Source organism: Sabethes cyaneus, chromosome 2 (genome assembly GCF_943734655.1).
Source record: "Sabethes cyaneus chromosome 2, idSabCyanKW18_F2, whole genome shotgun sequence".
NCBI lineage: Eukaryota > Metazoa > Arthropoda > Insecta > Diptera > Culicidae > Sabethes > Sabethes cyaneus.
The window spans coordinates 198,579,688-198,602,525 of NC_071354.1; the positions used below are offsets into that span (position 1 = coordinate 198,579,688).

Sequence of the window (22,838 nt, forward strand, 5' to 3'; positions counted from 1 at the left end):
GAAAATCGACAAATAGTACAATGCTGAAGGTATGTTTTTCTGTAATAATGGTCCAGGAAGCCTTAGGATGGGACGAAGTCACGGACCCGGTTCTGAATTCGTGGGCGTTATGCATCAATGATGGGTACGGGCACAATGCGCTGACAATACTGTTATTTTTTCAATCAGGAAACCACCCTCATAACTCATATAGAAATACGTATTTGATTACCTTATTGGGATGCACTTTATGTAAAAGTATGGGCAAAAAACATATTATGAGAAGTGGCCAGGTTTTGCACGCTTATAACTAATTTTTCAATAGATTTTAGAGATATTTGCATCAATCGATCAGAATCGATCTATGTATTGATTCATATAGAGAATATAATAAAAAAAATCTGTTCCTGAACATACTGTCAAGACTCAAGACTCAAGAATCAACGAATCAGCCAACCACATTTAAGCACACTTTTACTTCTCAGACCCGGTACGACAATCTTATGCACCTGCAATTTCGTTTAGGTACTTCGATTCTAAAAAAAAAGTGACAGAATCATCCCGTCCCAGCAGGTCAGGAATTATTTATTTCGATAAAACTTAGACCAAGTTGATGTCCTGAAAGTAAACCGTTAAAGAAAAGAGTTTAAAGTTACGTATGAAAACGCGGCAGACGAAATATTCGAGCTTGTGACGTGATATAGAAATTCTCAGTGTGGAAGATTGTGCTCAAAACTAGCAACAGTTTGAACCTTAACTGATTATAATTCTCGAAGGCACTAGGTGACGAACCCTGGAGCATACGAAATGATACGCACGGGCAATGCCAACAAGCGCTGGATCTGTGTTGACCACAAAAAGTGCCAGAAGTAGTACAGAATTAGAATGACTATTTCGGACTAGCGACACCCTTAAAGGAATTGTTTGTCGGAAAAGTGCACGTAGGTAAGAACATAAAAAGAGAAAAAGCTTATAAAAGAGGACACTGGATAAAAATAGAGAGAGAGAACCGAAGGAGAATAAAACGGGAAAGAGCACAAAAGAAAACGTAACAAAAACTAGACAAAAGGGGCGAAAACGCACGAGAGAAAAGCAAACTGGCATGGAAAAAAAGAAAAACATGACAGAATGGGAGGGAAAACGGAATAAAGATGTAAAGAAGAGAATGCGAGAGAAAAAGTGGGAAAACAAGATTCAAAACTAAAAAACTGCGAAGTAAAAGAAAACATAGGAAATGCGAGAAAAGAAGGAAAGTCTACAAAGAAAACAAAGAAAATGCTAATGCAAATTAAGATAAGCTGGACAAAAAAGGAGAAACAACGGGGCAAAAAATTAGAAAAAACACAAAATCGAAAAAAGAAGAAAAAGAAAAGGAGAAAACACGAGCGTGGGAAATGGCGAACAGAAAAAGAGGAATAACGGGAGAGAAAAAGGAAAAAATTAAAGCGAAAGAAGAAAAGAATAAAAAAAAGGAAAGCCGGAACGCGCCAGAAAAGGAAGAAAAGCGAGACATTATAAGAGGAAGAACGGAACAGATGACTATGCAAAACTGGCTAGTAAACGAGTAAGTGTAAAAAAGATCCCAAAGTCTTCTAGAAGTTGAAAAACGTGGAACAAGCACGCCGTTGCTCTGCAAAATGATGTTTTGCTTAAGCGGTGCATTTTGCACCATTTTACCCTAAATGGAGACGACTGCTTGAAACAGCCCGATCCACCCGGTTCTATGCTTCTAACGACGATTAGGCTATTTTCGATGTTAAATTTAGATTATATTGTACGTATGACATGATAGCAAAACTGGCAAAGCTATAAATTTATTCCCAACAAACATTTTTGTTGTGTAATTGCTTATTAAGCGCTTGATTCCTGAACATTGGCTATATAACGGTTGACTGTTCTACTGTTCAAATAAAATGTTTGTTGGGTTACGTTGTTGTGTAACTTGATGTAAATATTATTTCGTATACAAATCAGATATATCTGCTATTATCACATATATTTCGGTCATCACTAAATTAACTCATGTTCGTTTTATTTGAATCATTCACAGGGTGTAATAATAAACGAGATATACGATGGAGCAGAGTGTGATAACTGTCCAGATCAATGCCCAGGGTTTTCCCCGCACGCTTGGAGGTAAGTAGGGCGTCAATTCCATGTAAAATAACTAAAAAAATATATTGAGACTGCTCAGAATTTTGCCAAAGTGAAAAAAAACTCTGATTTTGAGTAGAAATTTCTATCTACTTATCAAAAATGGGTTAAAATGATTAATTATAATTAGGAACTCATCTCGTTCGAATCTTATTCTTGATGTTGGGATCAAGCCAAGGATGAAAAGTAGATGACTTTGATCAAACGTGTTAGGTAGGGTATGTTGCTACATCGTCGTAATTGCCTATTCCCGTCCTATCCAACACAAATTATTAAAAATATCAGCATTTTTATGACACACAATGCAAAACTAGTTATTCCCTAATATTTTAGTTAGTTGTCTATCATACGCAATCAATCAAAGTGAGCTGAGATCTATTTAAATGCTTTTTATCATTAAAGAAGTCTTACCAGCCAAATTTCCTACGTTTTTTCGTGCGACGAAGAAGACAATGCACTATGGTCCAGAAAGCGATTTTAGACGGACAAAAATGATTGCGCCTAAACGGAATATTCTAGCTCAATGAAGTCTTCGGCAACTTTTTGAATGAAAACATGACGCATCTTTTGAAAGGGTCGTCCAATGTTCAGATGATACCGTAACAACAATTCAAGTAATAATTTTTTAAATAAGTTTGTTTTCCATTTTTTAGTTTCAAAACATTAAAGATAGATTAATTTCCCATAACTTTTCTAAACATTTCAAATTTCTAAGTCTTACGTATTTTCAGCAGTGGACGTTTGTTTATGGACGACCCGTAAAATCATATTTCCTCTTATAACTCATTTATCTCAACAAATAGCTCAATATGATGTTCTACAAAAATTTGTATACATAAGAGAAGAATATTTTTGCAGAAGACTGTTTTGCTTTATCTTTATGAGTTAATAAGTTATAGCCGAATTCAGGTTAAAAACAGACCAATTTTACTGAAGCATAACTCAAAAAGCGGCAAACGGATCTTGATGAAACTTTGGCGATTTAATATACACATATGCATAAAGTTTTTAGCAAAAAATGGTAGAGGTGTTATTTTTTTAAAAAAAGATAAAATTCTTTGAATTTTATGATATACTATAGCTAAAATTGTCGTTTTCTTCATAGATTCACATTCAAGTAATCAAGTATGCGACCACGGAATACTATACACAACAAATATACTGGCAATAACCATGGTTGATACTAAAACAGTGAATGCATTCAAAGAGTTACATTCGCAATCTTGTTTTTAAGCGAAAAAACTAAAAGAATGTTTAATAATAACCTTGAATTAACGATTTTTACGATCCCTTTAGATACTAACACGGACTTTTACTGTTATACGCGTATATTCGCAATATGTTTTGAATGTTTTTTGAAAATATTTTATAGACTAAAAATAACTGCGATGTGAAAAACGACGAAGATGAAGCAGAGCTGTGGAAAACTTATGATTTGCGCGTAATCGAACTACTTACGAAGGAAATTCCACTAATTGTTATACTTTTCGGGAAATTTACCATTGAAATTCAAGAAGAATTCTATTATGATTTTTAAATCCATTTAAAACTATAAAATTAACAATGGAAATAAATCGGGATTTTTTTTCTTTATTTTCAATCTTAGTACTCCACTGAAACGCTCAAAAAACTTCAGTCAATTTCAACATTTATTAAATATACACCACGTTGATTTATTTGAGCGAATGCACGAGATGCTAATAATTATTAGCAAACATATAACTAACCCTTCAACGGGTAGACTTCTGTAGATAGTTTTTGCTTTGAGAGTCTTAGAGCCATATATGAAATTTATTCTAATTGGATAACACAATATCTGTGCTGAGAATAGATTGACATTGTGGCATCAGCATTGCAACATTCTGACTATGCGTTTAAGAGTTCTTATGTTTTAAAATCAAAAATTCAGGAAAATTGTGACGAAAATAATTGCACGATTTTTGTCAATTTTTACTTTTGAAAACATAGGACATCTAAAACAAAATGTTCGACCTCAAAAATATTCAGTGATGAACTACGCACTGAGTTTTGTAATATTTGGAAAAAACAAGGATTGGATATGAAACCCAAAATAAAGATTTTATAATATGCCTTAACTGTTGCTAGTCCAGATTATTACTTTTGCATGAATATCAAATTGACTTTCTTTTGAGTGTGCTTTCTTGAAAAATAGTCATTATCTATCGTTGCCTCTTTAGAAGGTTAAATATGTACAGTTTCGGGAATACACAGAACAATCATGTATAGCTCTATGGCTGGTATCCTTTGCCTCCGACAGTGGACAGTGCAAATAGTATTTAGATTTCTTAATTATGTAATTTATCAGCGTATATATAATAGTTTTTCTCTCAATGTAGGCATTGATACTAAACGTATCAAATAAACTTCATGAATATTTTTCACAAACAGATTGAAAAGACCGCGATTGTCGTAAGATAAGCGTTCGTATTTGTCTCGATAAAACATAAATAGTAAAGCAACAAGCTTTGTATTATGTTTTAGACATTTTCTAAAAAAATAGTTACACAAACTTATGTTTTAACGCTTTGAAACTGAGCAAGAAACTGTACCTGGGCAGTTAGGGATGGATAAAACGAAAACTTTAGCTATAGTAAATCATAAAGTTCAAAGAATTTTATCTTTTTTTTTAAAAATAACACCTCCACCATTTTTTGCTAAAAACTTTATGCATATGTGTATATTAAATCGCCAAAGTTTCATCAAGATCCGTTTGCCGCTTTTTGAGTTATGCTTCAGTAAAATTGGTCTGTTTTTAACCTGAATTCGGCTATAACTTATTAACTCATAAAGATAAAGCAAAACAGTCTTCTGTAAAAATATTCTTCTCTTACGTATACAAATTTTTGTAGAACATCATATTGAGCTATTTGTTGAGATAAAAGAGTTATAAGAGGAAATATGATTTTACGGGTCGTCCATAAACAAAGGTCCACTGCTGAAAATACGTAAGAGTTAGAAATTTGGAATGTTTAGAAAAGTTACGTGAAATTAATCTATCTTTGATGTTTTGAAACTAAAAAATGGAAAACAAACTTACTTAAAAAATTATTGCTTGACTTGTTGTTACGGTATCATCTGAACATTAGACGACCCTTTTAAAAGATGCGTCATGTTTTCATTCAAAAAGTTGCCGAAGACTTCATTGAACTAGAATATCCCGTTTAGGCGCAATCATTTTTGTCCGTCTAAAATCGCTTTCTGGACCATAGTGCAATGTCGACTAATCGTTTTAATTTCCGTCATTCATAAATGAAAATAACTCACGCAAGGCATTGTCGTTATTCTACAGCCAGAAAAACTTGCCTGACCTGCAGAAATTTTGTAGAATAACATTTGTCATGCCGTCCTACACAAATACATGCGCGTAAGTTTCGTAAACATTGTTGTGATTTTTAGTTCGGACGATGAAAAATTTTATTGGGCGGATTTTAAAACGGTACGACGAATTTTAGCAATAAAGTCAGTTGCGTAATTTCAATAATATGCTTTAATAGTCGCTTTTCAGTGATTTCAAAGTTCACGGATCGGAAGGTAAGTGTGTTTTAGTCAAAGCAGTACAAGAACTATCCACTAAATCCATCCAGCAAATGATGAAAATTAGAATGGCTTTCCTTATTACGACGGGAATTAGAAAAAGACCCTATTGCCTTTTTTATTGATCACTAGCTGATCCGACAAACTTCGTATTGCCACAAATTAACCTGTGTTGTACATAAATCATGAATCTCGGATGATCTTTGTCACAATCTCGAGTTTTGCAAATTTCTGAGGAGTTCAACCTTAGATGATTCATTTGGGTAGTTACGTAACTATGAAAGCATCCAGGTAACCAATAAGCATCACCAATGCTATTCAAATGTATCGCCTTAAATGCTACTTAAATGCTATTTTGGCAAAATATACAGCTACTTTACTGATAACCTTCTTATAGTGCTGACAATGCTAATTTACAGCTAATTACCGACACGAAGAATTTTAATAGAATTTTGGATGCCAATTTACAACACCTATGCAGAAGCTAATATGCAATACAACAACGTGCAGTATAAAGTGCCAGATACGCTGATTTGCTGCTTATGTTATTGCTTATTAGTTACCAGGAATGGGTAGTTTAATATACAAATTTGCAATTTTTCCTCACAGTAAAGTAGAAAACAATTCCCCTGTCCCCTCATTGCATAGCTAGAAAGCGAATAGTAATATTCGCCATGATTGTACAACATTTCGCCGAATATCATTTTGCGAAAAACCTTAAGCGGAAGGTACCATTTCACGGAAAACTTTTTTGTGGAAAGTACCATTTCGCGATCCTCTCCTTACTCGCTGTTGCTCGTTCCAGGAAACCCAGGTAGCCCTAGGAAAACAAATAAACCTAGACAGTAAAGATTTCTGCGGGGAGTTGCCTCCCCCAGTGGGCGGTGCTTCCGACGGCGGGTCGCCGGCAACACTCGCGGCCGTCTCGTCCTGAATGATCTAGTGCTACTATAGATAGTTTTTGTGGTCTGGTTATTGACTAATATTTTATGGAAGAGTTTTGAATTTCTCGAGTTCGATTAGTTTTTGAGTTTCGCAAAAAATTCCGTTTTATTTGTAAGAGAGTCCATATCCCTCTACTACAGGGGTGAGAGGTCTCTAACTATCATAAAATAAATTCAAGACTCCAAAATCTCCCACATGCCAAATTTGGTTACATTTGATTAGTTCTCAAGTTATAAGGAAATTTGAATTTCATTTGTATGAGAGCCCCTGCTCTTGAAAGGGGGAGGGGTCTCAATTCACCATAGAAAAAATTTCTGCCATCTAAAACTCCCACATGCCAAATTTGGTTCTGTTTGCTTGATTAGTTCTCGAGTTATGAGGAAATTTGTATTTCGTTTGTATAGGAGCCCCCCTCTTAAAGTAGAAAGGGGTCCTAATTCACCATAGAAAATATTCTTGCCCTCGAAAACTTTCACATGCCAAATTTTGTTCCATTTGCTTGATTAGTTCTCGAGTTATGAGGAAATTTGTATTTCATTTGTATGGAAGCCCGCCCTCTTAAAGGAGAGAGGAGTCAATTCCCCTTCTAAAGAGGGGAGGGGTCTCAATTTACCATAGAATAAATTCTTGTCACCAAAAACACCCACATGCTAAATTTGGTTCCATTCGCTTGATTAGTGCTAGAGTTATGAGGAAACTTGTATTTCGTTTGTATGGGAGCCCCCCCTCCTAAAAAGGTAAGGGGTCCTAATTCATCATAGAAAAAACGGTTGCCTCCAAAAACACCCACATGCCAAATATGGTTCAATTTGCTTGACTAGTTCTCGAATTATGAGGAAATTTATATTTCATTCGTGTAGAAACCCTTCTCTTAAAGTGGGGAGGGGTCCTAATTCACCATAGAAAATATTTTTGCCTCCAAAAACCTCCACATGCCAAATTTTGTTCCATTTGCTTGATTAGTTCTCGAGTTATGTGGAAATTTGTATTTCATTCGTATAGGAGCCCCCCTCCTAAAGTGGCGATGGGTCCTAATTCATTTTAGAAAAAAAAATTGTCTCCAAAAACACCTACATGCCAAATTTGGTTCCATTTGCTTGATTAGTTCTCGAGTTATGAGGAAATTTGTATTTCGTTTGTATAGGAGCCCCCCTCCTAAAGTGGGGAGGGGTCCTAATTCGTCATAGAAAAAATTTTTGTCTCCAAAAACACACACATGCCAAATTTGGTTCCATTTGCTTGATTAGTGCTCGAGTTATGAGGAAATTTGTATTTCATTTGTACAGGAGCCCCCCCCCTCTTAAAGTGGGGAGGGGTCCTAATACACCATAGAAAATTTTCTTGCCCTCGAAAACCTTCACATGCCAAATTTGGTTCCATTTGCTTGATTAGTTCTCGAGTTATGAGGAAATTTGTATGGAAGCCCCCCCTCTTAAAGGGGAGAGGAGTTATAATTCCCCTTATAAAGAGGGGAGGGGTCTCAATTTAGCATAAAATAAATTCTTGTCAGCGAAAACACCCACATGCCAAATTTTGTTCTATTTGCTTGATTAGTTCTCGAGTTATGCAGAAATTTGTGTTTCATTTGTATGGGAGCTCCCCTCCCCCCTCGTAGTGGGGGAGGGGTCTCTAACCATCACTAAAACCTTTCCTGGCCCCAAGAACCTTTACATGCAAATTTTCACGCCGATTGGTTCAGTAGTTTTCGATTCTATAAGGAACATACGGACAGACAGACAGACAGACAAACAGAAATCCTTTTTTATAGGTATAGATGAACTGTACCTGCTCAGCTCATGGCATACAGTGGATCTTTCACAACCTTACCTTTTTGCCAATGCTTCGTAGAACATAGCAATCTGGCCTTATGTTATCTACAGGGATACCTCGATATAAGACAATTTATAATTTCAAAAAGTTGTCTTATATCGAAATTGTCTTCTTTTTTGTATGCCAGAAGGGCATTGGGTTAAAAGGTCACTGCGACAGTCTTAATGATCGTCTTTTGTGGCAGATATTGTCTTATATCGAAACATGATTTTTTCACAAAAAATTGGCATTAGCAGTAGCCAATTTTGCTGTGTTGTGTGTTTACGTTTTTTGAATTGTTTAATATTGTTTGGGATATTAGTTGATTACAATTTTTTGGATTATTTTGAAACAATGAACCTCTTTATGGCGCCGCTTTTGGAATGGAAAATTTGCCCTGGTGTCGTTACCAACTATGTCAAAGGGATTTGTCTTATATCGAGGTAGAAATTGTCTGATATCGAAGTATCCCTGAATTATGTAAATTCACAAACGAAAACTGTAAGAATTCCTACGTAAATTTACAAACGGTCTCTTCAGCGTGTAGGTATGTCCGTTCTCTGGGATTTTACTTACCTAGCTGCTGTGCTTAACATATAGTTCGATTAACTTAGTTGCAAGAAAAGTTCGGAGAGATTTATTAGGTAGTAAGCCATTTAGAAGAAAAATCTCACTGCCCTGTTTAACGATAATTAATTTATTCATCACTTTCACGTTTACCTTGTGTAAACTTGTCTACAGCACAACCATATATATTTAACGAAATAGATCGAATACTACATAGTAATACATAAAATCATGCAAGGCTGCTGAATCAGGCTTCGTAAATTTACCAAATTTACCGACGTCTTCCTCTTCGCGCCTGTTTTAATCTTCGCTCCCGTCTTTTGCGCGGACAAATAGAAATAATGTGTCCTTCCTCGCGGCAATAAAAACAGAGCCGATTGCGATAGCGACAGTTTTCCTTCAAATGGTCAGACTCGCCACAAGCATCACACGTTCCCTTGGCAGCGATTTGCCTCCGAACGTTCGTTTTTCTCTTGGTTGTAGGTACATTATTTACTACCGGAAAACCAGACTGTTGCTGGTCACTTGAGCCGCTGATGCATACAACAGAGGATGTAAAAATAGTTGAACGCGTGGTTGCAACTGTCACCGGTTGGAACATGCGATCCGATGCTATCGGTTGGATCGGGCGTTCTAGCAGGAACCCATTGCCGTGATGGGCGATCGATTGGTTGCTTCTTGGCCGACTTGTAACCACCTGTTCTTGCCTATGTGCCGGGCGCTGGTTGTAGAAGGTTTCGGTATAATCGTCATCATCCGAGTGATGCGTTGAGCAGCAAACGCCGCCCATTCTTGCAGCATAATATTCTAACGGTCGATAATGATGGTATATTTTGACTGTAACACTTCGATTACTATTACTACATTATATCGAGGGAGAATGCCTACTGTTTATTTACTGAATTGCCCAGTCAGCGCAATCGGCGCATTTATCGTTCTCAACTTATTTTTGTTTATCAACACAGCGGATGCGGAATATTGCTGTTCAGCATGCACAGCTAGAGATGTTCATTATTTGTTACTAATCGAATACTGCCAGCACGAATTGGTTTAATTTAGTTCAAAGGGAATAATATGTAGGGGAAGGGCGGTAAAGACGGACACCTTAAGGTCAAGAGTCAATATCTACTCAAATATAACTGTATTGATTGCAATTTTCATACAAACTGAAACTTTAAGTCTCTGTCTAATAAAGTTACAGCGTGTACTAGAAAATTTCTTCCAAAATTTATACTTTTTTTAATATTATAAACATTATGTATAAATCAGAGTTTCTGCGCATGGGCGGGAAAGACGGACACTTGATATGGGAAAGACGGACACTTGCGAAAAGGTGTCACGCGCCGACGAATTATCAGTATTAAGAAAGATTAACATATTTCATCATGTATTTAGGAAAGAATTGGCTTGGGAAAACCCCCTACCCAATTCCCCCTTTGAGCGAGGAAATAAAATGGTTCCCTTTTATAATCTTCAATATTTTAATTGGTGATGAATTAATCGTTTCTAAAAGTTGGCCTATTCCAACTGTTAAATGACTTCTGGATACTTTTACATGTATAATATGCAAGTATTTGCAATTTAAATCGTTGTTAGGCAAAATGAGTACGGAATCTTTGTGTCCGTCTTTCCCTACCTTCGGGTGTCCGTCTTTCCCGACTTGGATACCATTTTTTCAAACTTTAATAACTTTTTACTGAATATTCAAAAATTCACTAGATTTCCAATGGACATTCAGTGAAGGGTCAAACTAACGTAATGTCGTCGATATAGCACGAAAGTATTGCTTTTTAACGATTTACCAGCTATTTTCTTCACACACAAAATTACATCGGTTAGCGTATTTAGGCATTTTTTCTTTGTTTTGCTTATAAATTTGACAGCTGCGCTGCTAGAAATCGGCAGTTTAATTCAAAAGTGTTTATTCAGTCTATAGAAACATTTCCCATCATTGGTTTGCTTCAAAAAATTATTGTTTATGAAATATGATAAGTGTCCGTCTTTCCCGCAGTGTCCGTCTTTACTGCCCTTCCCCTATAAATCCGTTATAAATAAAGATGCTCATTAATCGTCCAAATAATTCGACTAAACGAACAACAAAAGATTTCTTATTTAAGCAAATATTTTTCAATCGAATACTAGCAGCACGAATAGTTCATATAATCGATTATTGAAGGCAATACTCAATGATTAATCGGTAATCGAAAAAATGAAAATTGTGGACATCACTACGTACAGGGTACAGCTTTCAAACAACTACAAATCCAAAGGTGTAGTCTCTCTAGGTGTGCGTGTGGAGAAGGGCTTCGTATCAGGGTTGCCATCTTTTTTTCTTAAGGATTTCTTTGTACATTGTTGGGTTTTTATTGTATAGTCAGTTTAAATTAGATTTGTTTGCATTTACTTATCCAAATTAATTTGATAAAATAAAATCATCAAAATAACTTTTTAGATAACAATGATGACCCCCACAGATATTTCCGACATTTTGCAGCATTTCCATCAGCATTAACGACCTGACTTCCAAGGTTTTGTTTACATATATTAACAGTTGGCAACACTGGAAGCTATCGATTTTTATACCTAGTGTTTACGATCCTTATCATAGTTAACGCTTTTACGTAGTTTACCTACAACTCAGCTAAGTACCTAGCTCTTTCGGTTTTTGTTGTTTAGTCTAAACTCGTAATCGCTTTTATCAAACATTGAGTGCACTTCAATGCTACGTGGTCGTGTTCGTGATTCGTCTCAATCCACTATTAGATAGCCAATTTTAGCCATGGGAGCTGCATCGTCTAATACGGGAAAGTATAAAAAACACGATCACTCGCAAACAAACAGCAATCATTACGTTCGTGGAAGGAGCACAGCAAAAGGACCACCTAAAAGCAGCTGGACGCAGGCGCACTTGGTAAGCTCACGACCGGCGGCACCAACTAATCTAAACCTAAACCGAGCCCTAGCTACGGCTACCAGAAGCAACACCACATATCGCCATCCAACCGTGCATCAGGATCATCGAGTACCACTTCGTTCGCCAGTTCGCGCAACCAACAAAGTGGAAAGACCTGCGCCAAACTATTCTCCGGTTAAGCCGTTCTTCCAGTCACAGATTCCGAACCCAAAGCCCAACGGAAACAGTTCCCGACGACAGAATTTCAGTGAAATCGAATGTACGATTTGTGGCCATACCGGACACAATCCGAAGCGGTGCTTTCATCGGGATAAGAGCTGCTACATTTGCAATAAACCAGGACACCTGGCATCGGTTTGCTCGGACAAAGTCCATGCTGCTGACAGTCGTTACAAGATGCGGAAGAGTTACTAACTGGTGTTAGTTCATGTGTTAGATGTTTGATACAAATCAGAGAGAGTGATTATGTTGTTATCTTGTAGTGTGATTTTAAAGGTAAAATTTTGATCTCTAGGGTGGAATTACCTAGCCGTTTTTGACTACAATAAATGAAAAAAAAAAAGATTCCTAAGAAAGGGGACATCCTGCATTAGTTTTTGACAAGATCATTCCTATTTTAATAAATGTTTATTTTTCTGTAAGTGATCTAAGTACATATACAAGGCAATACAATTAAACCCGATATGGCACGTACGGTCAAAACGATTATTAAATAATTTTCCTGTACAATATAGAAACCGACTAAATTTTAGTCGTTGTCTATATGTACAGGAAATTGTTTGTCGAGCTTTCTTTCAAGTGTATTTGTTTTAGGTGGTTTATTTGCTGCAGTAATTTATAATAAAGCTTGATTAAAGTTAAAAAATGTGTTTGGCGTTTAGACTAAAAAGAAACCAACTTTTCAAAAGGGCCAATCTGCAAAATGTAAACAAACCGAGTGAGGATTGTTTTTTGCTGAACTATCATAGGGAAATAAACCCTCACTCGCACCCGTATTCTGTATTTCGAACGTATTGGTATTTCGAACGAAAGTGGATGGTATTCTTCATTTCGCTAGCAAAATCAAATGGGCAAAACAATTCGTTCGAAACAAGTTGAACGAAATACACTCAACCCCCGCTAATATGAAAAACAGCTCGTTCAGATTGGGCGAGTTCATTTCTAGATAGAATTAACAAAAGGGCGAATGTCGCAAATGTAAACAAAACGGGTGAGAGTTACTTTTTGCTGGACCAGCATAGGAAAATCAACCCTCACTCGGTTTGTTAACGCTTGCGACATTCGCCCTTTTGTTAATTCTATCTTCATTTTTAATCTGAATATTTGGTAACTCTATTCATTTTCACATACGCTCAAGACGCTCACCCTATGTATGAACTTGTTGTTTTGATTTGACGAAAACAAACGTTTTGAAAACATTTCAAACATGTGCGAATTCTAAACATTCGGTTTGTAGAAGACGAAATGGGCTCGGCAGTTTCGACTAAAATGGTCTATTTTGAGTGCTGGAGAGAGGTAAGTTGCATATGAGCTATATTGCCAAAACTCCTGAGCAAGAGGAGACGCCTTAAATTTTATTGCTTTTTTTATTTACCGGTCAACTTTAACGTCAATTGTGTGTGACGCTTGATCGGTTCTTAATGTGAACGCATTCATACCACCGGGGTACAGATTAAAAATGTTCAGATTAAAGAAGGTCATACCAACGGGGATACACGGTAAAGACTCGTTCGAAATACAGAATAAGGGTGTCGGTTTGTTTACATTTTGCAGATTGGCCCTTTTGAAAAGTGCCGAAATAGAGTAATATGTACCTCGACTCAAAGCAACTCCGATATAACGTAACTCCATAATATGGAGTTATAAGATAACTTTTACTTCGATATAATAAAATAATAAAACAGCTGTATTGACTTGACCAAACTCGTGATTTTAGTCATGACCTTGAAATGCGGTCAGGCATATATTAATATTTTTTTTTGAAACGATGATTCTACAATTGATGAAGGGACGGTAAGGGAAAGTAATGAAGGATTTTTTAGGGAATGAAGGGGAAAGAGTGGAAAGGAAGGGGGGGGGGTAATAGGTAGCTATGCTTACCAAGTTATCGTTGTGACTCCTATCTTTTGTCCAATGCTGGAAGGTGCATGAGTCGAATCAAGCTATAATCAGAGATTAGAACCGGATTTGAACCCACAACACCTGCCAGGGCGTGTGGTTCGTTGGTACCCGTGTACCTTTGAACCATAGAGACGCTGGAGTCCAGGCTTTTTTTCTCTGTTTTTCATAGTTTTTTACTTTACAGCAATTAAATCAAAAGCTTGTAAAGAATTTCATGACTAGTCTTTAAATAAACACTGAAAATTGGTGCCTCACATGACACATGAATATTCCATCACGAATATATTTTTATAGTACAGTAAATACCTCGATTTCGATATAACGTAATTGTTTAAAATTAATAAAAACAACAGTGTTAACTTTCATTATGGTATGACCTCGCATTGCTACTATGCAAAATTATTTCTATTTCTTAAACGTTGTAAATTATAATACAATTTCGTTATTTAGATTTACAAATTTCAATTAACAAATTCTTTACAAACTCTTCGCTTCTTCTCATTGCTTAACGAATCTTCCAAACTAAAAGACCAACTATCGTGGAATTTGAAAGTCAGCGGTTTTCTAAGGGTTCGCTTTCATTTGCAATCTATTTGTTTCGAATAGAAATAAATTTCGTTTTTACTTCGATATAACGTAACGAAAATATAATATAATATAATCGGTTGAAGAGAAGAGGTAGATGCGTTCTTTTTTTCAACGGTTTACTTTCAGGACATCAACTTTGTTTAAAGTTAATGTTCAAATGATAAAATCGATCGAAGAGTAGGCATAATTGGAAGGATAGTTTTACACTCTTACAAACTTGTTTACTTTCAGGACATCAAATCCGTCTAGGTTCTATGTTTAAATAATAACATCGATCAAAGAGTATGGGTAGTTTCGAATTTTTACAAAAGTTGTTTACCTTCAGGACTTCAATTTTGTCCAGCTTAGCTAGTAATGAATAATTCCTGTCCTATTGGAAAGCAAGGGTTTAGTTACATTTTTTTCTAGAATCGAAGTAAACGAAACCGCAGGTGTATAAAATCGTCGTGCCGGGCCTGGGAAGCAAAAGAGTGCTTCTATGTGATTGGCTGATTTTGACAATACCTACTATTTATGCTTTTTTTAATAGTGATTTGACAAATTATTTTCATATTTGCTGTATTTATCAATTTTTAGAAAAATTACCGATCGATTGATGCAAAGATCTCTAAAATCCATTGAAAAATGGCTGAGTTATAAGCGCGCAAACCATAACCACTTTTCGTTACATGCACATTTCTCGAATTTCTAAAGTGCACCCCAATATAGAATAGAAAACAAAAACGTAGTACTACGTTAAAATATCTCATGTCTCGTCATGTCTTTGTTCGCAGTTGCTTTCTCTATCACTTTAATTTGTCAAAATTAATAATAAGTACGTGCCTACATGTTATTAATTCACTTTCGTATTCACCATAATGGCACGTAAAAAGCTGTGCCTGTGTAAAAAAGTTGCCACAAACTGCACACGGTAGTCTTAGATTGGCGAACGGATTTCTTGGCACCTCTGTAATCACCTGCCCTCGCCTATCTCCAGCGTTCGGGTTATTATGGTAAGGGTTGCTGGTGAACGATTGGTTACTTTCCCACAGATCTGCAATCGTCAGCTCTACGATACGTTGTTTTAACAAGCGTCTCTCGTTCGGGTTATAGTAGGGGTTACTAGGGAACGATTGGCAACTTCTCGGCGGTACCCTGACCCCCTCGTTCGGGTTATAGTAAGGATTGTAATAAACACCGTCGACTTTGCATGAAAAACTACCGCCCATAGTCGCAATAAATTTTCCAATAGTCAATTTCTTAATTAACAGGTTCTAACTTCAAGTTGATACCGTTGATTCTTCGAACTTCGAACGCTAGAGTGGTTTTGTTTTAGAACTGAAGATCTCTCGGCGACGACAGAGGACTTTCAGATGAGCGATCGACTCACAATTTCAAAAACTACATTATTACCAAAAAATTGTACTATATATACAAAACCAGCAGATAGAATATATTACCTCAAGCTGGTGAAAGGAGGATTACCTACACACTTAAACAGTTCGGTAAATTTTACCGAAATCTAAACAGCTGAACGGTCGGTAAAAATTTCGATCGTGCATATCGACGTTTACTCATCTTTATTAACGTTTGGTAACATAACAAATTTTACCGAACGTTCAGCTGTTTAGATTTCGGTAAAATTTTACCGAATTCGGTGCTTTTGACGTAGGACTACGTCTTACGGCAAGTTTTGAGATAGGATGTCATTCCAAAAAATCGAAAAATGCGAGCATCACGAAAAATGAAAGATTTTGAGCGCTAATAGCTCAGCGGTTTTCCGATCGATTTTCAATATTCTTACACCAATCGATCGGAAAATCTTCTAAGAATTGGCCCAAATGAAGAAAAGTATGGATTCTTGATGTTGAACTATTGAAAAATTGAAAATAATGAACCTATGTTTTGCCAGAATTCTCGCTTCGTGATTGGTTGGAAGATTCTTTGCGATGATCTAATCCTATACCAATTTGATATCTGTTGTTGGGAAGTAAGCCAAAACAAGTGACAAAGTTTCCTCATTTCAACAAAATTTCTTAACACCGCGAATAAACCTAGACCATTTTGATGTCCTTGCTTGGGAAATACGCCGGAAAGAGTGACAGAGCCGCCTCGTGCCAACAGATTTCTTACGAACGCGATTAAACCTAGTCCAATTTGATGTCTGTGTTAGGGAAGTGTGCCAGAAAAAATGCCAGAAGTTCGTTGTCCCAACATATCGCAAATTCTTTACTGCGAGACGATTAAACCTCGGCGAATTTGATATCTGTGTCGGAAAAATGTGCTACAGCTGTAGTGTTCGGTTATAATACCACTCTGTATGAATACACATGCTTGCCGTTTCATTAGAAGTGTAGTGAAAAGATGTGCTGTTAATAAAATAGGATTGAATTGGTAAAATCCCTTCAACGTGGGGAACCATGGGTAATAAAAATAATCTTTAATTTCAGTAAGGTAGCAGGAAAGCAATAGTTTGTGTTCTTGATTTTGTTAAAATGTTTTCAAGTGCACAATCTTTTGAGAATTGAACGTATGCAATGTTACTACTTTGATAAATGTTACATACAACGCATGTAGCATGTATATATGCTGCATATAGCACGTATATATGAAGAATCGAATGATTACAAGCATGAATACATGCTACTATCACTACAAAGAGACTTATGTAGTCCTACGTCACCTATATATGCGGTCGTGTCTTGTACACAACCCCTCTGATTTTTTTCTAAGTGTGTATGTTCTACTTATTCGAGCCGTCGCGTCGATGTAAAGGGTAATGAGAATGTTCCAGCTACAGAGACTATAGATTACAGAGGCGACCAGGCACTCACAAATCGCTAAATTTTGAACGAAAGCGGAAAGTTACCTGACTTGCGATGGGTGCCATGCTTTTGTCGCCAACATCTTAGCACTACAGAGACTGTAGATTATAGAGACACTCAAAACCTGCTAAATTTTGAAACCAACTTCAACTGAAGCTTGCTTGAAACGTTCTATTCAACATGTGAAGCAAGTCACTTCATGTAAGAAGCGAAGGTAAGAGAAAGTCAGTTTCATTTATTTGTTTCGACGATGCCGGGCCATGTGCGAGACTGCACGTTTGGCTTCTGTGGAGCGGCAGAGCTCCGACACAAAAAAAACTCAGCACACTTGAGCTAATTTACTGCACCCGTACGTCTCTAAGACTGTGGGTGCTGTCTCCGAAGATCAGGTGCTGCACTCGAAGAGGTTTGAGTAGTTGCCGATCCCTGGTGCTGTTGAAGAAAACGGCATGCTTACCACGTGTGCAGCCCACCGTGGCCTACCGACTTCCAATTTCACGAAATTCCACTATGAACTGTCGAAACAGCAAAAATATTTTCCTCCTTATTTTTGAAGTAGGACTACTTCTTTGATTTCTATATTGGGGTGCACTTTAGAAAAACGAAAAGGGAACATGTAACGAAAAGTGGTTATGGTTTGCACGCTTATAACTCAGTCATCCGTCAACAGATTCTAGAGATATTGGTATCAATCGATTGGGAATTTTTCAAAAAATCCATTACTACACAGTAGACTACATGTTTCCCTAACAGACGTTTAATAATTGAGAAAATATGAGTCGAATATTTAATATTTCATTATTTGCATGTTTTTGCCTTCCCGCGTCAGTGCTTCCCTAGCACGGTTGACAGAAATATATACGAGATGAGCTATGGGTTAAACTTCCTTTTCTTACCTTCTTCGGTCACCGGCTTTCGTTGGCGAAACATCAGCCAGCAGCAGCTAGCTTGCGACGCATCGGACAGCCAGTTTTCGAAACACATCGGTGGCAATTTTAAAGGTTGTATTTGAAATATTGTTTGCCTTTGCCTCGGTGTGCGTGATCAGTCTGTCGCCGACTTTCGTTGGCGAAACATCAGCCAGCAGCAGCTAGCTTGCGACGCATCGGACAGCCAGTTTTCGAGACACATCGGTGGCAAATTGGCAATTTTAAAGATTATATTTCCACCATTTGTCTGCGGATCAACCTTACTGAAAACAGTAATTTTATTTATTGCTAGATTCCCGAGATATACCGAGATAAAGTCAACGGTTCACAGGTGTTGTACAAAATACAACAGCGCAAGTAAACCTTCCGTTACTGCGCAACTAGGGAATCTATTATATGAAATTCGTACAAAAATCACCGGATTTGGCATTGGGAGACGAATTGCTCTACATTCGTAGTCCTACTTCAAGCCTGCGCCCGTGCCACTAGGCATGGACCCTTATGCTTTTCTCTCGCAACAACCAAACAAATATCAACAGCTTGCCAGTTGCCAAAACCCATACAATTTCGATGCCCCACTCATAGATACTAAACTGTTAATTTTGGTACCTGTCAAAATATTTGCTGGATATTTCCCTTTACCGAGAACCACCTGAAAGATGCTCTCATATCTCCTCACTCCTATATTAGAAAGAGATAGCATCACACCATGCCCCTGGTCTTGATAAAATAAATTCTATGAAACCTAGACAATTCAGGGTTGGCGCGATTAACGGAGTTGACGGCGTTGCTAATTGTAGTTTTTTGTGTTATTATAAAATTAGTCGTAATCGATTCTGCTAATTTCAAAAGCAGTTTTTTTTTGTTTGAAACAAAAATTATCGTGGACCTCGTTTTTTAATAATAATTATCCTGTACTTACTAAATACATTGAAAATATGCTTGTCAAGCAAGGAGGGATGCAGTGGGGAGGCAATAACGAAAAACTGGTGGTTCAAATTGCTATATGTTGCTATGCTATATGTTCAAAAGGAGGGCGTAAAGGGGGGGGGGGCTCTTATACAAATAAAACACAAATTTTCTCAGAACTCGAGAGCTAATCCAGCAAATGGAAACAAATCTGGCATGTGGGGGTTTCAGAAGGCAGGATTTTTTTCGATGGTGTACTGAGACCTCTTCCCCTTCTAAGAGGGGGTTCCCATACAAATGAAAAACAAATTTCCTCATAATTCTAGAACTAATCAAGCAAATGTAACCAAATTTGGCATATGGCAAGAATTTTTTATGATGAATTGAGAGTTTGAGAGCTTATTTAGGAGGGGTGGGGCTCCCATACAAATAATATACAAATTTCCTCATCCGGTGGTCAGCTTCCCTTGCAAGTTGAGCCAGTTTGCCCTGCTGGGCAAGGGTCAGCATACACGGCCGAAACGGCAATCATTTTTGTTCGTCTGAAATCAGAGCACAGTACAGTGCAACTTAAGTTGCATGGAACTGGAAAGTTTCCACCAGGTCCATGCAACCAAACACTTGAAACTATGAAAGAACGTTATCAAGCAATCTTCTTAAGCTGTTTTCTGATAACAAATGCACATAGCATTTGTCATCGTAGCTATTACCGTTGTTAATCATGAAAAAGTTAACGATTTACATATGCATTGGTGCAATAAGCATACACAAATTGCGTTTGAGAGTCGATATTCTGCAAATCATTGTAGAAGTCATACTAACATGCAGAATAAATTGTTGACAATCTGTAGGATGTTGACGAAGTCATGCAAATCGATTTGTCGAAATCTACTAAATTTAAAAAATAAATGTAAATCAAGACGAACACCATTTCATTATAACAATATCATAAAACATTACGTTGAGCAGCAAGTCAAGTCCCATATTACCATGTTAAAACTAATACACAATTTATTATATTATCGTTTCGAGTATCAGGCATCCCCACAGAGTTGTACAAAACTCCAGTGATGTGCCGAAGCTGTGCACGTGTGGACGTTGTTCCCTCTGTTCGAATATTTGCTGTGAAATAGTACACGTTTGCGTACACTGAAATTGAAAAATATGGCTGCCGGTTTACTATCCCATTTGGAGCCGTTCGATTGTCGAAGCGGAGATTTCGATTACTATCTGGAGCAGTTTGAGCAATTGTTACTGCTGAATTCCGTCGACGATGAGGCCAAAAAAGTGTCACTGTTTATTACTAGTATTGGACAGGATGCCTACCGCGTTCTAAAGGAAAGCTGTGATCCGGTGGATCCAAAAGAGAAATCTTTCGAAGAATTGAAGACAACCTTGCAGCAATACTTTGCCTGTCGCCAGTTCTACAGACGAAATCAACGCCCAAACGAACGATTAGGAGCATTTATCAATGATGTGAAACGGCTCTCACTCAAGTGCAGCTTTGGTCCGTTTGCGAAAGAAGCCCTTCGCGATCGAATTGCATGTGGAAAATTACCGGAAGTTAAGACTGATAAGCCTGTACCCCATCCACCGGTCCAGGTTATAGTTCAACAAACACCAACCCCAAAACCGGCACCAGATCCAGCTGCAGCGAAACCCAAACAACTGAAGCAACCTTATGCTCCCAAGGTACCACAGACAATCAGTCCAGCGCAACCGAGGACCGAAGGTCAGAAGCAGAAGCGACCACAAAAAGCCCGAGTCGAACAATGCTGTCAAATTTGCGGCGACTCACACCACAAGGAAGCCGATTGTGAGAATCAGGGTTGCCAATTATCCTGATTTTTCTGTATTATATAGACTTTGTTGAGCGTCTCATGATATCCACCTGTTCGCGTGCGTAATGGCGGCTGGTGGGTACAAACTTCGGAAAATATTAGCGTGCCTTTGGCAACTTTATTCTCGTCAAGTTAACATTTCCACCCTTGGAAATTAAATAAAAAGAAAACCTTATCCAATTTAATTATACTATGTATATTTTATTCTTGAAAGATACGTATTTCGCCTACGACTTGCAGGCTATCTCAGTGTTTGTTTTCGAACTAAATTAGCCAAAGAAATTTTACAGTTTTTATAGGAGCTTAAGGTTACGTGATCTATGCGTGAATATACAAAAATAGTGTAGGTAAACGGATGCAATGTGCCAGTTGATGCTTAAGACTACCTGTATATGTTTACAAAGTTGGTGTAGGCAGAGCAGTTGTTTATTACTTTTGCGTTGTCAATGGTCAGCGGATGGTTGTCGTTGAAGATATGGTCAGCCACTTTTGATCTAAAATGGTGTGTCAGACCTTTCTCGGTATCTCTTTTGTTACCTCTTCCAAGTGTTCTTTAGTACGTGTTTCCACGTTCCTTCTAGTCTGGGCGATGTAAACTTTTTCGCAATGTGGGCAACTGACTTCATAAATCCCGGATTTTTTCATGTTTTTCCCATCGGGTCTATAGTTGATCCAAACTAATTTTTGAACTTGTTCTTTTGGCTGGTGTAAACTAGGTCAATTCCAAATTTCCTCATTTTTCTACGGAGAGGGCGTGTTATATTTTAGTCATATTCTACTGCCACTCTCTTAAGTTCTGGTGTTATTGGTGTTAGTGTTATGAGTGATTTTTTGTATGCTTCTCTTCTTTTCTTGGCAATAATGTTCTGCATTGTCCTTTCTTTGTATCCGGTCAGTTTTGTAATTTCCAAAACATGTGTAAATTCTTTTTGCTTCCCTAGCTCACTTAACGGTAATGTTAAGTCTCCTATGTATCATGTGATGGAAAGCTGTCATTTTGTGTTGGTGGGAGTGGTTAGATGGGCTAGGTATAACTCGTTTGGTGTTCGTTGGTTCCCTGTAAATTTCAATTTTAATTTCAGTTTCTGTGCTTTCAATTTGTCTGATTACGACGATATCCTAAAAAGGAAGTTTTCCATCTTTTTCTATTTCGTTTGTGAAGTGTACGTTCCTGTGTGTTTCCAATTCTCCCTTTTTGACTATGCTGAAAACGTCGTCGACGTATCGCCACCATCTTTTTGGGAGCAGCTTGTTTTGCTCCAGCTTGCTTTCAATGTTAGCCATGAACAACTCACACAGGAACGGTGATAATGGATTGCCCATCGATGCGTCTTTCAATTGTTTGTAATAGTTGTTTCTGATTGTGAAGTAGTTTTCCTCCATATCGTGACGTCATCATGCAAAACCTTATGACATATGATGGCAGTTTTGACAATTTTTCAATAGAGCGCACCTAAAAATCGATAGATAGTTTCCTTTATTGAAGTCGATACGTAGAAGATCGATTGGAACAAAACTGTTGAGAATCGATCAGCTAAACGCCGACTTACTATTTTTCAAAATTTAATTAAAACTTTTCGTGACAACCATATTTTTATATTTTGAGATTTTCTAACTGAAAATACTTACTTACTTATTCAGCCGAGAGCCGGGGTGGCTCTTGCCGTATCAAGAATTCCTCTCCATTGTACTCGGTCATGGGCTACTCGTCGTCAATTCGTTC

The 22,838-nt window shown here is 37.3% G+C and overlaps 2 protein-coding genes across 2 annotated transcripts in view; both read left to right on the forward strand.

Annotated features, from left to right (window-relative positions):
• LOC128738109 (four and a half LIM domains protein 2) overlaps positions 1 to 22,838 on the forward strand; it is a 335,738-nt gene that overhangs the window by 40,362 nt on the left and 272,538 nt on the right. Inside the window, exon 3 of the mRNA XM_053832968.1 lies at positions 2,030 to 2,115. Within this exon, the coding sequence (XP_053688943.1) occupies positions 2,030 to 2,115 (86 nt within the window). The remainder of the gene's footprint in view (positions 1 to 2,029; positions 2,116 to 22,838) is intronic.
• Positions 20,390 to 21,143, forward strand: LOC128738111 (uncharacterized). The gene has a single exon (XM_053832976.1). The coding sequence runs from the start codon at positions 20,439 to 20,441 to the stop codon at positions 21,117 to 21,119; it is 681 nt and encodes a 226-aa protein (XP_053688951.1). The 5' UTR covers positions 20,390 to 20,438; the 3' UTR covers positions 21,120 to 21,143.